The sequence below is a fragment of the Chlamydotis macqueenii genome, chromosome 7 (assembly GCF_036417535.1).
Source record: "Chlamydotis macqueenii isolate bChlMac1 chromosome 7, bChlMac1.mat, whole genome shotgun sequence".
Taxonomy (NCBI): domain Eukaryota; kingdom Metazoa; phylum Chordata; class Aves; order Otidiformes; family Otididae; genus Chlamydotis; species Chlamydotis macqueenii.
Genome location: NC_141562.1, coordinates 29,316,788 through 29,335,535, shown reverse-complemented (window position 1 = coordinate 29,335,535; position 18,748 = coordinate 29,316,788). Strand labels below are relative to the sequence as shown.

The following is an 18,748-nucleotide window of genomic DNA, read 5'->3' as shown; positions in this document are numbered from 1 at the left end:
CTGTTTGCATTAAACAATCCAATTCTAGAAGCACATTAATCAGATTCTTCTTGGGCTCCTATTGCCTGTGCCTTTCTCTGTGTCACAAGCCAAAAATACAACCAGCTCAGCCATAACCTAATTCTTTCTCTCTCTCACAAGTCTATAGGGCAAGATGGGATCCACCCAAGGGTACTAAGGGAGCTGGTGGAAGGGCTCACCAAGCCACTTTCCATCATTTACCAGCAGTCCTGGCTAACTGGGGAGGTCCTAGTTGACTGGAGGTTAGCAAATGTGATGCCTATCTACAAGAAGGGCTGGAAGGAGGATTCGAGAAACTATAGGCCTGTCAGTCTGACCTAGGTGCTGGGGAAGACTATGGAGCCAATCATCTGGAATGCCATCACATGGCACTTACAAGGCAACCAGGCAATCAGGCCCCGGTTCATGACAGGCAGGTCCTGTTTGACTAACCTGATCTCCTATGAGAAGGTGACCCACTCGGTGCATGACAGAAAGGCTGTGATGTTGTCTACCTAGATTTTAGTAAAGCCTTTGACACCATTTCCCACAGCATTCTCCTGGAGAAACTGGCTGCTCAGATGGGTGTACACTTCACTGGGCAAAAAAAATCAGCTGGATGGCCAGGCCCAAAAAACAATGTTACAGGCTTGGAGAAGAGTGGCTGGAAAGCTACCTGGTGGAAAAGGACCTGTTGACAGCCGGCTGATGCCTAGGTGGCCAAAGCGGCCAATAGCATCCTGGATTGTATCAGGAATAGTGTGGCCAGCAGAAGGGAAGTGATATTGTGCCTGTACTCAGCCCTGGTGAGGCTAGACCTTGAATACAGTGTTCAGTTTTGAACCCCTAACTACAAGAAAGACATTGAGGTGCTGGAGTGTGTCCAGAGAAGAGCAATAAAGCTGGTGAAGGTTCTGAAGAACAAGTCTTATGAGGAGCAGCAGGTCACAATCCCTGGAGGTATTTAAAGGATGTGTAGATGTGGTGCTTAGGGATAGGGTTTAGTGATGGACTTGGTAGTGTTAGGTTATCGGTTGGACTCAACGATCTTAAAGTTCCTTTCCAATTAAAATGATTCTATGATTCTCTTCCCCAGTAGAGGAAGCCCCAATCTGAGGGCCATATATGGGTGACAGCAGGTTCATTCAGCATTTGCATGGTGCCACTGACATCCATACGTCAAGAGGAGCAGCTTCCCAAGACCTGCCTACCATGATGGGTAGCCTGCCCTTACCCTCGCAGTTAAAAAATGCAGACAAACAGCCTGGTGCAATACATCAAATGGAAAGGAAAGCCACCAGCACAGCCTGGCTTTGTCAGGTGCTGACCTGCCTGCCTGGCAGTGTTACTGTGGGGAGCCCTCAGAAATCTGCTTTGGGAACGGTTTTCTTTGCTTGGTTGCATTTTCAGCGCTGCTGAAAGCCTGGCAGGGAGAGAGAAAAGACATCCCTGATGGCTGTGGGGGCTCTGCTGCCTGCTGGCAAGGAAGCTTGAGGCAATTCAGCAGCACAGAGGAGAGCTATAGAAAAAAAGACAGGTTTGTTTGGGATTTTGTAGCAGATTCCTGGAAAAAAAAGGACCTGGGTTTAATGAGGTGTTGCAGCAGCATCCAGAGCAAGGCGAGCATGGTGTACCGGTGTTTGTAGATGGACTGGCAGTGAGCTGCGGGCAGCCCACAGCCATGGGAACAGGAGAGCAGACTGAGACAGGGAGCCCTGGGGGCTGGCTCCTTCCCCAGGTGGCTGCAGGTGCCCCTCTGGTGATGCTGTCAGCATTGGGGATGCACCTACCCCCAGCAAGGACCATCGTCATCTCCCTTGCCCACCGCCAGCGGGGTGCAGACCTGCCTTTCCTGGGCAGTCGTGGACAGCATGGCCCCACGAGCCCGCCCAGACCAGGGATGCCCTTCCCCAGCACCAGGCAGGAAACCAAAAGCAAAACCATTCCTGACCCTAAAGACACCAGAGGACACAGAGACCAATTGCCACCACACCAAACCTGCAGGCAGGCAGCAAACCCCTCACCCCCAATCAGTCCCTGAGAACCACAGCAGGATTAGCAAGGGCATGGGCAAACATGTCCATGCAGCCCGCGACCCCCTAAAAGGTCCTCAGCACAGGTCTGGCTCACCCTCTGCCAAAAGGCTGTCCAGGCACTGCATTATACCAAGCTGAATGAGATCAGCTTTCTGGTCCCGTTAAGCTTCATCAGCTGGCCCACGCTGAATTATTTAAAACCATCTATTATTAATCTACCACAGCCTTTTTTTCACTTGACCTCTAGCAAGTCACTTAACCACTCTGAATGGATTGCACTAGCTTCACCCCCACATGATGATGCTGGAGGTGATGAGAGGGACAAGCCACTACTCTGGAACTGCTTCTGAAATGCTTCAGATGCCGGCAGACCAAAGTGGTCTGCTGGATGGCTAGAGCACTGGATTTACCCTGATGCTTACCAGGAGGTCTTATCTAAACATACAGACCATGTTGCTGGGTTATGACAATACTTCTGTTTATAAAAATCCTGCTAGGATATTGTACACACTTTTAGAACAAGCTTAGTGTACCCAAAACCAAGTAAACACTGGCTAAAATATTGACAGTGCCAGCACATGTGCCAAACACCAGCACTAAAAATTGGGCACTGAAGGGAACATATCCCCAGCCCAGCCCCTTCCAGTGTCCATCATCACCCATCACAAAGCCCTCTAGGTACGTGGCCGGGGTTGTCCACAGTACCGCACTGCCAGAAGAGGAGATGCCTGCTCACAAGACCCCAGGTCCCCCAGGCGCAGTGCAAGCTGCTCTGACGTCCCATCCTGCTGACAAGGGGGGTGACAGAAAGCCCCTGCAGGGGTGCCAGGGCAGTGATCTGTGCCCAGCCAGAAACAAAGGTGCCAGGAGAGCAGAGATTATGACCTTGGGGCTCAGGCAGCTCTGGGACTGGGTTTTAAGGACTTACGTTTGAGACATGAGCACCTAAATGAGGTTTGTGCCATCAAAATTCCCTCCACACACGCAGAATCAAAAAACTCAGGCTGAGAAGGAGTTTGGGAAATAATCTAATCCAGCTTCTTGCCCCAGCAAACCAGCCCTACATCTTTGCTATTCCACTCTCTGCAAAGTGTGGTCCAACGCGAGTGCTGGGCTTAAAGATCAGCAACTTCAACAGGGCTTCATCAATTTACTTCTGCTAGGGAACACTCAAAGTCCTCTTAAGAGCTCACACAGCTTTCACAAGGTATGCACATCCCATTCTTTTTATTCCTCAGTTGCCTTTTGAACACTCATCAGTGTTGATAACTTGCCATGGCATGCAAGATCTCCAGAGCAAGGACACTTCTGTCCGAGGTGCGACGATGTATGAGACCGCACAGAGCGGGTACCACCCAGTGTCAGTCGCGTGGAGGTAGCACGACCCTGAGCGTGATACCAACCACGGTCCGACACAGCACCTAGCAAAAGATGGAGCAGATCTGGCAAAGGCGCCCTTGGGACAATAAACTTCTATATGCCCCTCATGCTTCAAGGGGCTGTAGAGAGCCCACGACTGGTCATGCCCACAAATCCAAAGTGCTTCAACTTGCATGAAAAATTCTAAATTACTTAACTAAGTAAGCAACCTTGTGCTAACAACTGAAACCGTATCTACTTCTGCAGGCACAGAGTGGATTTGCTTGTCACTCTAGGTTACAGAGCAATGTCAGGCTCTCGTAGATAAAGCATGACACTGTAATATTGATAAGATATCTGAATTTGGTTTATAAACACAACATGAATTTCTCTCTCTTCTGTAGGGAATTGGATCAAACCCTGCCAGCACACAGGCGGCCAGGGCCTACCAGATCTTTTTTTGAGCAAACCAAGGGTCATTTTTTTCAGCCTCCACTCACTGGCAGGTGGATTTTGGCAATAACACTACTTCTAGTTAAGTCTCTACCTCCAAGGCCGAGCAGCTGATTTCCAACAGCTACATACAGAGGCTCGAGCAGGGCCAAGGGGTGACAAAGGCAGAGAGCAAGGTCTTAACACTTCCAAAGGTGATAAAACACTTACCAAAAAAGTCAAGTCCTGTCCAAAGGAGAGTTGTAGAGAACCACCAAGGGAGAGACAAAGCTCATTTTTATAGAGAAAGAATAGAAGATAAATAATCCAACCACAGACTGACCAGCATGATAAGTGACAGGGCTCCAAGCAGCCCACGTTTAAGTTCATAATGAAATTCCTGATACTCTGGTTTATCTCTGGCCTGTTCAAAACGTGCTGCAAGCTAATAGCTGAGGGCTGAGAGCTTGGTTTTGCTGTGGCTTTCCTCCTCAGGCTGACAAAAAGGGAAACACTGGCTTCATTAAGTTTTATTATCTGTTTTCTTCCTCAGTTAAGCACCACCATCCGTGCAGGGCACAAGCCCAGCAAAGGCACCGGGCTGAGCACCTGCAGCTCCCGCAGGCAGGCTGCCTCCTCCCTGCCAAAGCCAGGGCAGGATCTCACCTGCTTATTGCAACAGCATCTCTCCCTGCCCCGGGCAGCGGCACCGCTGGTGCCATACAAATCAGCTGAGCATCCCAGCCTCACTCCCCAAACAGTGCTGGGAGGAGGCACTGCCTCTGCACATTGCTAATGCCAGAGAAGATCCAACTCAGCACACGCTTAAGGTACATCTGCCACACACAGACAGCACATTTTCTCATGTCTTTTTCTGCCTGTGACTACACTTGCACAGATTGCCACTGATCGCATCACCTTCACACCTCTTGCTGCTTCTCTCACAGCCCAGAGCTGTCCGCTTTTCCCCAGGGAAGCTGGGGTTGCCTCCCAATGGCTCCAGTTCACAGCTGCTCCTGTGGCTGACAAAACACTTCACGTTTCTGCACAGTGTGCTCCACGCGTGAAGGCTTGCCTGCTGCTGGGCTTCAGCCATGGGGCACACCAAGCATGGCACAGACCTCCCCTTCTCACTGCCAAGGCAAACGCTTCACAACAGCGGCACATGTTGAAAGACACCAGCACAGACATGAACATAAAATGATTTAAGTCCTAAATCCTCAAAACTATTTGGTTTTAATGAGTGGGACAAACATGAAATTCTCAAGCACAGAATAAGCCCTGTGCCCTTCTCCATCACACAGCTCACACAAAGTTACCGTGCCCAAAGTACCGGTGGATGCTCAGCAAACCGAACTCACCTGCTAGCAGGGCTTGGGGACAGGGGTCCCACCCCAGCTCTGGTGGGGGGTGCACAGGGGCACCAGCCTGCACAAGTGGTGGGGAATTAGCCACCCTCCTTCAGGCAAGATGCTATTTTTCTACAAGTTTTCTTCTTCTTCAAGAGGTGGGATGTAATTACTTTGCACAAAACAACACTCTTTTCTCCCATTTTGTGTTTGCCTGCCCACTGCCCTGAGAAATGAGAAGCGTAGAAGAAAAACCCTTCCCCATGGAGCCGCTTTCCCAGTTGAAGATGAACGTGGCAGGAGAGCAGGGGTGAAAACCGGCACTGAAGCGGTACCTGACATCCCCGTGGGTTGTGGCTGGATAAGCCCAGAGGAAGGAGAACCACATTCCCACATGGGCTAAGACAGACAAGAAGCCCAGAGTAATTTAGTTCCTATCCACAGATGATGCTCCCATGTAGCCCTGGCCTTTGAACACTCTCTGATGTTCAGAAGATGTTCTAACTTTACTGCCCACATAAACATCCACTGGGGCTGCTGTCTGGGGGGAGAGGGAGTTAAATATTTAATTTCAGTCTATTTCATCAAATATTTAATCTATTTAATATTAATTAAATCTTGGTCTGAATAAACAACAGCTAAAAAATTCACCTCTTCCTCCAAACATCTGATAACTTGAACCTGCCAGTTTGTGCCATCCCAACAGAGACAGTAATTAATAAGGAGGGTGGATCTTATTTTTATGTTGCTGGAATTGCGCTGGTGGGTTGTTGGCCTCCTGTAGCTTTTTAGGCTGAATCTTTTTGCATCTAGATGTACGGTAGCATCATCTGGTTTACACCAAACACTTCCACACCCTGCTTCACCATCCCTCATTTTTCCACGGACTTCCTTTTAGCCCCACCAGCACGTGCCTTCATCCCACTCCCGGACACCGTTACATCCTCAGCAGCAGGAATCCATGAAGCTAAGGCGATGAGAAAAGCTATTTGACTAAGGCAAAACAAAGCCCACCCCAGCATCCCCCGGGTGGATGTAGCCGATGCGAATCGTTTCCCAGTGCCTGGACCACCCTCTTGACCCAGCTGCGTGTCTCGGACCATCACCCAGCAGCACAGCCAGAAACAGGCATTTCTGGGAACAATAAGCAACAGCTACAATAGGAGCAGATTTCCACTGCAAAGAATTTAAGCCAATTAACACTGGGCTATAAAGGCAATTGCCACCATTGCATCTGCTGCTACAATTGACTTATTTTACTACAGGAAAGCCTATTTGGATGAAACCCCATTCATACCAGTCATACCAGCCAGAAACACATTTTCTAATGAGCACCAGTAGAGCCAACAGTGATGAAAGATTGCCCTACTTGCAATACTACTTACCTTGCTTTCCTCGGTGCATGCCCGATTTAGTGGAGCAGCATTTAGCCTTTGTTTTCCTCTCTGCTGCGCTGTTTTAAAGCCATCTCCCCCAAACACGGACAGGTGTTGATGAAAGTAATTATACTGCTGTTCAAAATGTATCAGATGCATCTTCATTACCCTGCGACAGCAACGCCAAAGGCCCTGTGATGGTAAATCTTTCAATGTAAGCAAGTCAGATTATTCCATTTAAACTGGCCATTTTAACTCTGCTGGCCGCACAAAATTTTGAGGCTGGCTTAAAAGCCACAAGATGTTTTTAAAATAATAAATGTAGGATTTTAATGAACATCTCCAAAGTTTAAATCTTTGGGTTGCTCCTAGATTACAGGTCAAACCCATAACCAAGAGAAACAGGGGCCTCCACTCTCTTTTCACGTTGGCCACTCGGTTGACTTGGGTCATGTCACGGCTCTGTATTTTGTGTACCCTCCCTGAGAAACAGAAAAACTTAGTAATGGATTTTGAGTCCCCTGTAGAAATGTGCCTTGTCTGGGTGACAGCACGGGAGAGCCAATGGATGCAGAGAGCTGTGATTGTGCCACGGAAAGGCTGCAAAGCACCAGGCACAGCTATGCTTAAATGAACGGGAAAGTCATTCTGGCTAACCTTACCCATGGAGCCATTTCAGGTCAAATATCTGCATCACAAAACCAAGAACAAACTCAGCTTTACACTGAGAGACCTTATCACTCAGTTACCCAAGGGATCATGATTGCTGATATAATTGCTAGAAGAGGGGATGCTCTGCCAAGGTGTAAATCAGCATCACAGCAGCCGAGCTGCGGACATCTGCAGCACTCAGGGTCTAACTCTGCAGGTTTTGGTCTGCAATAGGAATCATTTGTCCAAATTTTCCTGGTGGTAAAAGTTATCCTGATTTAAAAAAAGGTCAGAATTCAGTATTTTACTCTTAAAAAAAAAATCAGTCAATTCAGAAAAGCCAAAAGTTGGATGCAGTGTCTTAAATATTTATCTATACATTTTTTTTATTTTTTTTGCTTGGGCAATTTTTCAGTAACATCTTAAGGTTTCAGTCTTCAGATAAATACTCTGCAGCAACTCCACGCATGCAGACGAAGGCAAAGCAGCCTTCAGCAGGAATTATTTTATCAGAGATGCCCAGCGCAAAGTTGTTTCTTTTTTTTCTGCTGAGAGCAATTGAAAAACAAACAGGAAAAAGGCCACGAAGTCATGGTCCAGCAAAACATAACTGTTTCAATCAGCAAAGGAGCAATCAATTCTTTCATGTAGCAGCTGATTTAAAACAAATGTTTCTCATCTCTGGGAGCAAAACCCACAGCAGGTCACACAGCTTGGGAGGACCGCAAGGCTAGTCCTGCAAATGCAATGCCCCAGGCTGTACCCAAACAAATATGGGCCAAACGTTGGCCCCTACAAGCGTTGCACGCAGGGAAGCCGGTATGTTTAGACAAGCTCGTCTCACCTCCTGACAAATCCCGCTCAGTTGCTGGCTGTTGACTCAACCACGTTTTTGAAAGTCATCCAGACCTCCCAATGCAGAGCATCGCTGAAAGGAAACACATGTCAATGGAATTTCTCCATTAGCGCAAAAGGCACTGCTGGCCCCAGGAAGTCCCTGAATGCCTAATGATCCCTGAACCTCCTAGGAAGGGTCCTCCCTATTCCCTAAAATCTGCTACAGGCCAGTCTCTGAGCCACAGAGGGAGAGCAGGACCTTAGATCCAAGCTAGCACGGATGGTCTCTCCTAACTTGGCCGATATGGAGTTGACCATCACATCAACAGTCTAAAGCAGAGCCAGCTCAAGCAGTTTTAAGCCAGTTTAAGCCAGAAAGTCTACACCTTTATTGACAGACATCTATGCTCATGCGAGGGAGGTGCTTTCGTGCTCCCTTTTATGGTTTGTCCTCAGGCTGCTTTATTGGATTTGGGTGCTGGGACCTATCTCACGTCCCTACAGATCAGGCTGTGAGATGCTGTTCTCGCACACTGGTGGTCCTCTCTGGAAAAGCAGGACTCCTAGGGGACCACTCAAAGGGCAAAGAACAGCCCTTGAAAAGGAAAGGATGTTGAATGACCAGCTCAAGCATCAGCATCTCCATTCAACACTTCCCAACATTCCCTGCCCCATGACAGCAGGCATCCTTCTTCTCTGCTTGCAACAAACCTCCCTCCTGGGAACAGCCATGGTCCAACCCAAGGAAGGTATGTTTTACGGTGCCCCTCACAGTCCTGTGCACCACCCTCTCTGCTCAGCCTTGGGGACATCTGGGAGTGCACTCCAGCCTCGCGCAGCATTACTGCAGTGTGACCCCAGCTGGAATTTCACTTGGACATCCCAGGGCTCAGACTACAACCCTTTCTGTCCATGGAGGGGTCAGGATCTTCTCCTGGAGCCTTTGTGAGCCGACTGAGTGCTAGCAGCTAATGCGGGAGGTGGGCTCTCCACTAACCCTGCTCTCTCTTCACTCCATTTCTACTGCTTTGGGATAAGGCACAGCAATTGCAGCCACAAATCTTTAACGAGTCGCAGAGATATTACTATAAACCAGCTGCAGAGAGCGGTTTCTACCAGAAAAGATGGAGACAGCTCCAAGTGCAGTTGCCTGCCAGGGCATCGGCTGTAATAAAGGAGTAATCTCAGCAGACTTTGAACTTCTCCAGTGGTGAAAGAACAGGGAATGTTAAGAAATAAAACAAAACAAAGAGCTTCAGCTGATGAGAGCCTCACAGGCAGCTGGGCCAGCAAACCAACCCAGAGGGACACTGCACGGCACCAGGTCCAGCAACCCCTGGACAAGGGGATGCTGGGTGGAATGGTGGTACTTACGGCACAGGACAGCTGATGGACATGGGCCAAAACCCAGGGAGGCTCCTCCAAGCATGGGAAAGACATTTTGTGCTAGCAGAGTCATTCGGGCCAAGTCCATCCTGCACTGGAATATCTTGGAGAGGCTCCTCGGCATGACCAGCTCCTTGTCCCCCAGAGAACGGGAATCAAAACCCCACAGAAAGGAATACATGTGTCAGGGGGCCAGGGACAGGCCGTGGGCAGGCAGCCACCAGGCTCCGCAGGGGCAACCCTGCAGCTCGCCCCGGGGACATTTTGGGACACTTGCCACATCCCACCTGAGCCCATCCTGCACGTCCCTGAGCTGACACCTTTGGGCTGTCCTCAGGGGTCCCCACACAAGGGGTGGGGTGCAGGGTCACCCCACACAGGAAAGCCATGGAGAAATCCCTCCCAGGGCAAAGGCAGCAGTGGCACCTCTGCCCACTGTTCGCTGTGCCAGCCCGGATGGCTCCCATCCCACCAGGGAGGCAGGGCCCCCTCCCCGCCTGCACACCATTAACTTTTCAGCTGCAAAATAAAAGGTTATAAAAAACAACCAAAGTTCATTACACCCCCTAATGTGTTATTTGCATGGGAATGAGCTGGGAGAAATAAGGCAGCTTTCTCTTGTCGGGGAGGTATTCTGGAGGGGGAAGGGGAAGAGCTGGGCATGGGGACCAGCAAGGGCAGTGGGACTCAGCCCCACGGCAAGATGGGGCAGGCACGGAGGGGAGCAGACGTAGAAATGGTTATGGCAGAGCTGGACGGAGCGCCTCAGCAAAGCTCACTGCAACATGAGCTCTGGTTCAGAGGCAGCGGGGCTGGTCCTCACCTACCAACAGGAAAGTGATGTGACGGTGGTTTCACCCCAGCACCTCCACCACAGTCCACAGTGCCCGTAGGTCACTGCGGCTTGGACATGCCCATGGCCAGCAGGCATGGAGGGTCCAGGACACAGCTGAAACCAAAACAACTAACAGCTCAGGGGAAATGAAATAAAATCCCAAGTTGGAAGGTGGCAAAGGCAGGAGGATGGTGGAAGTTCAGGCACTGGCCACGAGGACAAGCAGGCAGCTCTGCCACGCCAGACGCAGGGAGTCACTGCCCCCATGGAAAACAGCCCCTTGAGTATTTTATTTGACTGGGCTGAACCCTGTGGGGACGAGGTTTTGGGAGGGACACAACCTTGGAGGCATAATTTTAGTTTTTTGCACCTTACTTTTACTTTTTACAGAAAATTGGGAGCAATCAGACATTTCAGCTGTGCAAAGCTTCACCATCTGGAAGCCTACCAAAGCTCCAGTCCCCCAGCCCCAAACCCACCAAAATACTCTTCTGTCTGTACTAAAGGTTTGGCCACGAGGACATCAGCCAGCCAGAGGGATGGGGCAAGTGTAACCAATGGCTGCTGGATTACCTCCTGCTCCAGGCACCAGCCCCTGTCTCTCCCACGGGGTCTGCTTTGTAAAACCCCCCAAGGTCAACAGGGCCAGCTGAGACCAGAGGATGGACAGCAGGACACTCTGCCCAGATCTACCCTGCAAAGGCCACCACGAGGCGACCAAGAGGTTCATCTCTGGCCCAGAGATCGCTACGCCCATCAGTGATGCTGCTTACCAGCCGTTGTCCACTTCTCAGCTTGCCAATGCCTCCAACCACGATCTCAGTGGTTGGTGGCAGAGCAGGGCGGTGATACCCAGCCACTAGCAACTCAAGCAATGGGCTCTGGTCGCTTCTTTTCTCACCAAAAAAGAAGCAGAGCAGGGAAGCAGGGTGATTTCAGGCACCCCAACCGCAGGAAGACCAGGAGCCAGAGCTCCCAAATGGTTACGTGTGCCCCCCCGGCAAAACAAAGCACACACCAAAGCACTCACCGGATCAGGACCTTTGTCCCGCCCACCTTTGGAGCTACCTGGAACTCACGGCAAAGAAGGAGCCCAGCTGAAGCCAAGACGGAGTCGGTGTCCTCGGGGAGGCAGGTGGCCACACAGGAGCAGCGCTTGCTTTGGCGGGAGAACGACCTCCCATCACCCTCCTGCAGGCAAGGGTCTTGGCACCACTGCGGTAAGGGCAAGCAAGCCCAGCCAGCTGGCAACAAAGCCCCACTCAGATGGGCACTCCTGCTTATATCAAGAACCATTGTCTTCCAGCCTAACCACTTCTAATCCCATCTGCGACCTAATTATCAAAACCCTTCTCAACCCAATAGCTGTAAACGCTGCACCAGCCAGGCATTCCTAGCAATAATGCCAGGCTGCATTTCCAGGGAGGAAATCACACCCTGAAACCCTAAGCTCTTTTCTTTAAGAAACACAAGAATGCTCTTACTGTGGCACGAAAGCAGGGGAGGGGAAAAACACCCACGAAATATCAAGGACTCATTTGTTATTATGGCACTGCACAATGAACCGAGCCATTGTTCTCCACCTGGGGTAACAATGCCTTTCAGAAAACACAAGTGCTTTTCCCGATGTGTTCTTTAAAAAATGTCAAGACCAAAGTTGCCGGAGGATCGGTGAACAGCTGGAAAAAAAAAAAATATTAAACAGCTAACAGATTATCCAGAGGGTTTTCACACTTGATCTGTAAACGCTCTTTTATTTAATAAAAATAATCATCCATTATAGCAACTTCTGCTCATGGGTTTTTGTTTGGTTTTGTTTTGTTTTGTTTTTTACAGTAAAGCACAGTTTATTTGCTTTCCTCACCTCTTGAGGATTCAATTCTGAAAATGCAAGTGAATGTAAACATTGCTCTCCAGGTCCCAAGATGCATCCGGGGACCCTTGGAGTTAATTACAAAGTCAAAAGAGAGAGCAAAATGAACAAAACACTTCCCAAAAGTAAAAAGTTTTTTTTTTTTAAGTCTCTTCCTGTGCACCATACAACTCCAAAGAAGGCAAATTCATCTTAAACACAAGACTTACACAAACTTTGCTTCCTCCAAACAATTTCTATGACTTGCCAGTATTTGATAAAGCTGTTTTCATAACATTAAAAGGCTTGCACACTCATTTATTGTGATAGATCAAAAGTTTTCCCTTTTAACGTTCACCAGAAATTTCTTCATGATGCAAGTTTGTTATATTTGTTCTGTCCATTTTTGTGAAATTTTTTTTAGCAGAAAGAGCTGAAAGACATTACAGGAGAGGAGTGTAAAAGCAGTACTAACTCTCTCTCCTGCTGCAATCTCACAATATTTACACTTTAAAAAAAAAAAAAGAAGAAAAGCTTTATTACACTATAAAATACTGGAGAAACTGTCAGTTAAGTTTCCCATTTCAGAGTTTTTCCCTGTATAAGTCTAAAAGAGGGATGCTTTTGTATTTCCTAGAAAAGATGAGACTGGCAGATTAAAAACTGAACTCTCCTCCCTCCACTCAGAAAGGTGGAACAGCTCCTGCGCACAAGCCGGCTCCTCTTCTGCAGGAAATCCCGCAGGAGTTAACCCACCACAAATCGATGCAAACGAGATGACGGGGCACAAGGAGCCCTGCTATTTGCTTTGAAATGTTACCTATTTACAGTCGGAGGCGGGGAAAGCAAGTTAGCATCGCACACTTTTGGGTGCTGCGGTGTGGTATAACATCAGCCGAGATTCGACTCGTGGGGAGCTTGGCTGGGTCCCAAGCCCCACGTTGCACGGGAAATGGCCCGGGACGTCCCTGCCCGCACAGCAAAGCCACCGCACTTTGGCTTTAATGACTTACTGGAGGGCAGTCACCACCTCAGCTGCATTATAGCACAGGCAACACAGAAATTAAACAGCTTCAGGTATGATATAAAAAAACAACAACAAAAACAGCCAGTCTGGTGAGGGCTGCGATCCTCAGCTTTGTAGCCAAAAGAAATGACTGGACATCGGAAGTTTTGGTAGTAGTATCAAACTGTCAAGTAGGTGGGATGGCTCTAGTTGTTCAGTGGTTTTGAGTGAGGTGGGGTTTCAGAGGTGGGAAGAGAGGGACTTTTAAGGTGTCAAAGACAATTAAAGCATTCACAGTTTCAAAGCTGCTTGCCTTACAAAAATTAAGACATTCAGATTCAGGGATACAATATTGTATTTTACAAGGGGGTTAAAACCAATTACATAGACAACAGGAAATAAAAGATACAATAAAATAAAAAAGCCAACACCTCTGGGGTGGCATACTCCCTCTCTGTTGTTCATCTTACGGAGCAGCACATTGTCTTGTCTTTCTTAAAGAGTCAGCCTGAGCAGTCATGAAAATATCCACTGAGAGATTCTGGCAAAAGAAAAAAAAAAAAAAAAAACCACACTAACAAAATAAACCAAGCAAGTCAAAAAGCCATTCTCCCCTGGAAAGTCTAATGCCACGGCTCGGACTTCCACTTGCCTGCTGCTCCTGGCTGCTGCTGCCCGGCGTTTCCATAGGCTCATCTCGGGTTTTAAAGGCTTCCTGCTCGCGTGCTGAAGGAAACCATCCCATGCAAGCATAGCCCAAGAGAGCCATGCCTCACTCTCCTACAAAGTCTTAAATTAGTCCTGCCCATAGCAAAGGGTCCTTCAAACAATCCTTTTCCTCTCTATCCTGCAGAGGATCCTTTTGAAGGCCCGTCTGAAGTCATGGTTGAAAATGGTATAGATGACGGGGTTCAAGGAGCTATTGCAGTAACCGAACCAGAAGAAGAACTTGAAGAGGGTGCTGGGCACAGAGCAGCTCTTGCAGACGGCCGTCAGAGTGTAGGTGAAGAAGAAGGGGAACCAGCAGATGACAAAGACCCCGATCACCACCGCCAGCACAAAGGTGAAGCGCTTCTCCCGGTTCTGCCTGCCCCTCCACCGAGACCCTTTGGTGTTCCTCTCCTCCTCCACCTTCCTGGGCAAACTGTCCCCAGGTTTAATCTGGCTCAGCTTAGTCTTGGTTTTTCCCCTGGACGGTCTCTCTGACTTCTTACACTGGTTGTTCTCCTGGTGCTCGGAGGAAGAGGTCTCCTCCATGTCTATGCCGTTGACCTCTCCCTCCTGCCCGCCGCCGCCTCCTGCCGCCTTCTCCCCATTGAGCTGGGCTGTGGCTGGCAGGTCCTCCTTGTCGGCCAAGCCGTTCTGCCTCTTCTCAGGGCGCTCTGCCCGCTTGTTTAGTGGCACCCTGGTTCGCCTCTTGGCTATCTGGTAGATGCGCACATAGACCAGGATCATGATGAGGCAGGGGGCAAAGAAAGAGCCAATGCTAGAAGAGATGATGTACCACTTCTCATCATTGATCTTGCACCCTGCCACCCCCTGGTCAGCCTGCTGCCCACTCTTCTTCTCGATGGAGATGAGCGGTGGGAAGGAGATGACCGCCGAGATGACCCAGACGATGAAGATGATACACTTGATGCGGCGCGGAGTACGCTTGAGGTTGTACTCGATGGCTTGCGTGATGGACCAGTAACGGTCCAGGCTGATGGCACACAAGTGCACGATGGAGGAGGTGCAGAACAGCACATCCAAGGCCAGGTATATCTCACACCAGACTTTGCCGAAGTACCAGTACCCCATCACCTCGTTTGCCAAGGAGAAGGGGATGACCAGTGTGGCCACCAGGATGTCAGCCGAGGCTAAGGAGACCAGGAAGAGGTTCTGGGGGGCCTTGAGCGCCCGGCTGGTGAAGACAGCGATGATGACCAGGACGTTGCCGAAGACAGTGAAGAGCATGAGCAAGCCCGCCAGGCTGATGAGGGTGACGGTGGTGTGTAGGGGGTACGGCGCGCCCCAGCTCGGCCCGGCCCCGCTCTCGTTGAAGGTCCCGTTGGCGCCGGGAGGCGGGTAGCCCTCCTCCTCCTCCAGCTGCCGCTGGTACTCCATGGAGGAGAAGACGTGGCCCCTCTCCGTGAACGGGCGCTCCAGGTTAAACATCAACCCCGCCTGCGTGGACACCCCGTCCCCTCCCCACCTCCTCCTCCTCCGCCCTTCGCCCCCTGCCCTACCCGCGCCGCGCCCGCCTCCTCCGTGGGGCTCCGCGCTCCTACCGCGCCGCTGGCCGGGGCGGGGCTGGGCGGCGGCGGCCGGGGGGCTGCGGGGGGCCGCGGCTCATGCCGGGGCGCGGGGCGGCGCGGAGCGGGTCCGGGGCTGCAGCCGGCGGTGGCGGCTGCGGCTGCTCTGCCTCGCTCGCCGCCGAGCCGCTTTATAGCCCCGGATCGGGCCGGGGCTGCCGCGTCAGCCCCACGTGGGGAGCTGCCCCCGGTGCGCGCACACACACGGACACGCACACGCGGACACATACACCCCGCCCCACGCACACTCGCCTGGCTCAGCGCTCACGCTCCCTGCACGGCCTCTCTGTTTTTTGCACATCCACGCATCACCCCCCCTACCCCCGCCCCCAGCTCCTCGCCCCACGGTCTCGCCCTGCCCGGCTCCCCCCCAGAGCTTCGTCCCGCCTAAAGAGAGCGGAGCCCGGCGGGTCGCGCCCGTGGGAAGGGATGCGCGGGGGGAAGCTGGGGCAGGGTGCGTGTCTGTGGGGGGTGGACGTGCGGGGAAAGAGGTGAGCCCATCGCCGCCAGCCCCGGCCGCCCCGAGGTGAAAGCTACCGCCCCGTCTCGCGTATGTGTTCGGGCACTGACGGGCCCGTGCTCGCTGGGACCCCCTGCGGGCAGCGCTTCCCCCACAGCCCCCCGTATCACGGGCAGGGCTAGGCTGCCGGCGCCGCTGGCACCGGGGCGGGGGGGCGCGGTGGGGGGACAGGGCGCTGGCCGCTCGGCGCGGCGGGCGGGGCGGCCCCGGGCAGCGCGGGGGGGCAGTGGCACCTGCTGGCCGCGGCGCCTCACTGCACCCACGGGCCCGTGGCTGAGGCCCTCCCCCCCAGTGTCCCCCAGGCTCCCCCCCACCGCCCGGCTGGGCAGAGCCCTCGAGATAGGGCAGGAGAAGCCCGGGCACCCCGCTCCGCAGGGAAACACTCCTGTGGGGGGAACTCGATGGGGCGGGGTGGGAGTGGGCAGCCCCTGCAAAGGGAAGGATGGGGTTGGCTCAGTCTGGGCTGCACGGGCCTTCCTGCTCCGCAGCGCCCACGAGGGCTCCCACCGCACCGCACCAGATCCAGCAGACTTCCCTCTTGGACCCCCCTCATTTCCTCCCCGCTGGCTCTCCCCAGCCCCAGCGGCAGGAGGGCGGGGGGCAGGCGGGCAGCCGGCCCCACACCCTGCCCCAGGGGATGCCCCAGCCCTGGGGAGCATCCTCAGGTGCTCCCTCGGCAGCACAGGGGCTGGCATCACCCCCTGCGCGGCTGCAGCCGCAACGTGGCTCTTTTTTACGGCCAAAGAGCAATAGTGACATAACCAGTAGCCCACCCAGCCCCAAAGCTGTCAGCTCTCAGCACATACAGGTTACTCACCCGTACTCCAGCCCTGATCCTCTCGCTCACAGTCTCCTCTCCATGTTCAGATGGCTCTAACGATGCTCACTTGGTGCTCCAGATTCAAGCAGCTCTCAATTAATTGCCACGCCGAACGCTCAGGCCAATGAACATATTTCCTCTGTGAGATGGAGGAAGCCCTGTCATCTTTGTCCCCGCGCTGCACACCGTGTTATAAGCCAGGCCCAGGAGCGATGACACCCAGGAGAGAGGGAGATGGGGATCTGGGAATCAGAGAGCACAGCCTCTGGGGCTGGCACTAGCTGAGGGCGGGAAAGTGAGGGGGAATCTCCACTGTTTGAGCAAGGGAGTGTGGGACCCACTGCGGTGGTTTGCCTGGGAAAAGGGCAATCTGCAGGTAGAGACTTAAAACCTGGAAATTGAACCGAAGATGACTGATGTGCACACACAGAAGATCTTTATCTGAGAGTAAATGCAATGTATAACCACAGGCTTCACACCAAGGGGTGACAAAAAGGATGAAGAGACTCACCAAAGTCTGCAGCAAGGCTGTGCAGTAGGGCAAGGAGGTGCTGGTCTTCATGAGCATCTCCCACCTTCTGCTCATTGCGGGGGACCCGTGTGCTGTGCAGGAGGATGCGTAGTCTGCCCAGCAGCCGGTCTTCGTCTCCCTCAGATGTGGGATCTGTAGGGGCTTGAGATCACCCATGGCAGAGGCCTCCTGGGTCACTGCTTGGATGGAAGGACCCAGAGGGGCAGGGTGCAGGCCATGCCCTGCCTGACATGGATAACACCTCCTCCAACCAGTTTGACCTCACTTGTATCAGCGTACCTGCACTAAGGCCATCGCGGGCCATCGGAGATGCTTTGCTCCAGACCTGGGCTGGTGCCTTTCTGGAAACACCCTATGTGCCCTCATGCACCATGCACAGCCGAGCTGCGTTCAGATGCAGGCAGAGAGCGGATTTCAATAACAAAACATGACCAGCTGTCTTGATTTTCTGTCTCCTTTTGTGGCTGGACACCCTCAGTCCACCTAGAGCTAAACCCAGCCGATAACATCGCTCCTGGGCCACCCTGTCACCAAAGCAGAGCTTTAACCAGGGCTCTTTGTTGGGACAAAGAGCACAAGGGGGACACACCACACCAAAAGCCTGAGGAAGAAGTTTTTTTGCAGATACCGCTGTAAAAAGAGCTCTCTGCAAGCGGGGCACAGCTGGGATGGCATTGTGGTGTTCTCCAAAAGGAAGAAAACCTGCCTCATCAAAGCCATTTTCCGCACACCAGCACCATCCCTGTGGGTGTGATACCTCTGCAATTTTACTGACACCAGCAGTACTTGGCGCTGTCTGCACAGGGACTCGGTTACACCAGGTCTCCCCTTTATTGTCTCCAAAGGTTGTCTCGTGGCTCTGCCCAGTTCTTCAGATTATAGGTGCTCAGAAACCACTGGGGCTGGCAAGGACCCTTAAGATTTCACGCAACAACCCGTGGTGCACTCTGTCCTACAGGACAGCTGTCTGTACGAGTCTGTACCATGCTTGATGATAATTTGTAATATTCATAAAGCCTCAACTCCCAGAGTCCTGGGATTAGGCAAGAAAACTGAATGTGTAGCCCCTGGAAGACTGTAGAGGAAAAAGCTTCAGTGGGGAAAAAAAAAACCAGCTAGTAAATAAAATTTTTATATACTCCCTGGCATTTGCATCCAGATGCTCAATTTTTGAATGCGTGCTGCTGACGGCAGTGATATGAGTTATAAGGACTCTGCAGTTTGAACTCAGTCAACAAGCGCCTGATGAGACAGCCCAGAAAACAGCCTGTTCTCCAGCTGCATCGCACTCCAAAGAGCCGCGGGAGCTTGCCCTTTCCCTGGGAAAGCAGCCTGGTTTCTCAGCAGAGCCCGGCGAAGAGTCAGGCAAGGAGGGCAGCCTGGGTGCACGCTAACGAGCGAGGCTGAAGGCTATCGATCCTCCTCTGACAGACCCCCCTCCGCCCGCCGCCGTCCCGGGTGGG

The 18,748-nt window shown here is 52.0% G+C and overlaps 1 protein-coding gene across 1 annotated transcript; it reads right to left on the bottom strand.

Moving 5' to 3' along the window:
• Window positions 1-11,995: 11,995 nt before the first annotated feature.
• Window positions 11,996-15,276, bottom strand: ADRA2A (adrenoceptor alpha 2A). Its single transcript, XM_010118489.2, has one exon. The coding sequence runs from the start codon at window positions 15,274-15,276 to the stop codon at window positions 13,942-13,944; it is 1,335 nt and encodes a 444-aa protein (XP_010116791.2). The 3' UTR covers window positions 11,996-13,941.
• Between the last annotated feature and the right edge of the window lie 3,472 nt (window positions 15,277-18,748).

Excerpts from the sequence above, each read along its gene's own strand:
- ADRA2A (XM_010118489.2), bottom strand. The coding sequence starts at position 15,276 with ATGTTTAACCTGGAGCGCCCGTTCACGGAGAGGGGCCACGTCTTCTCC.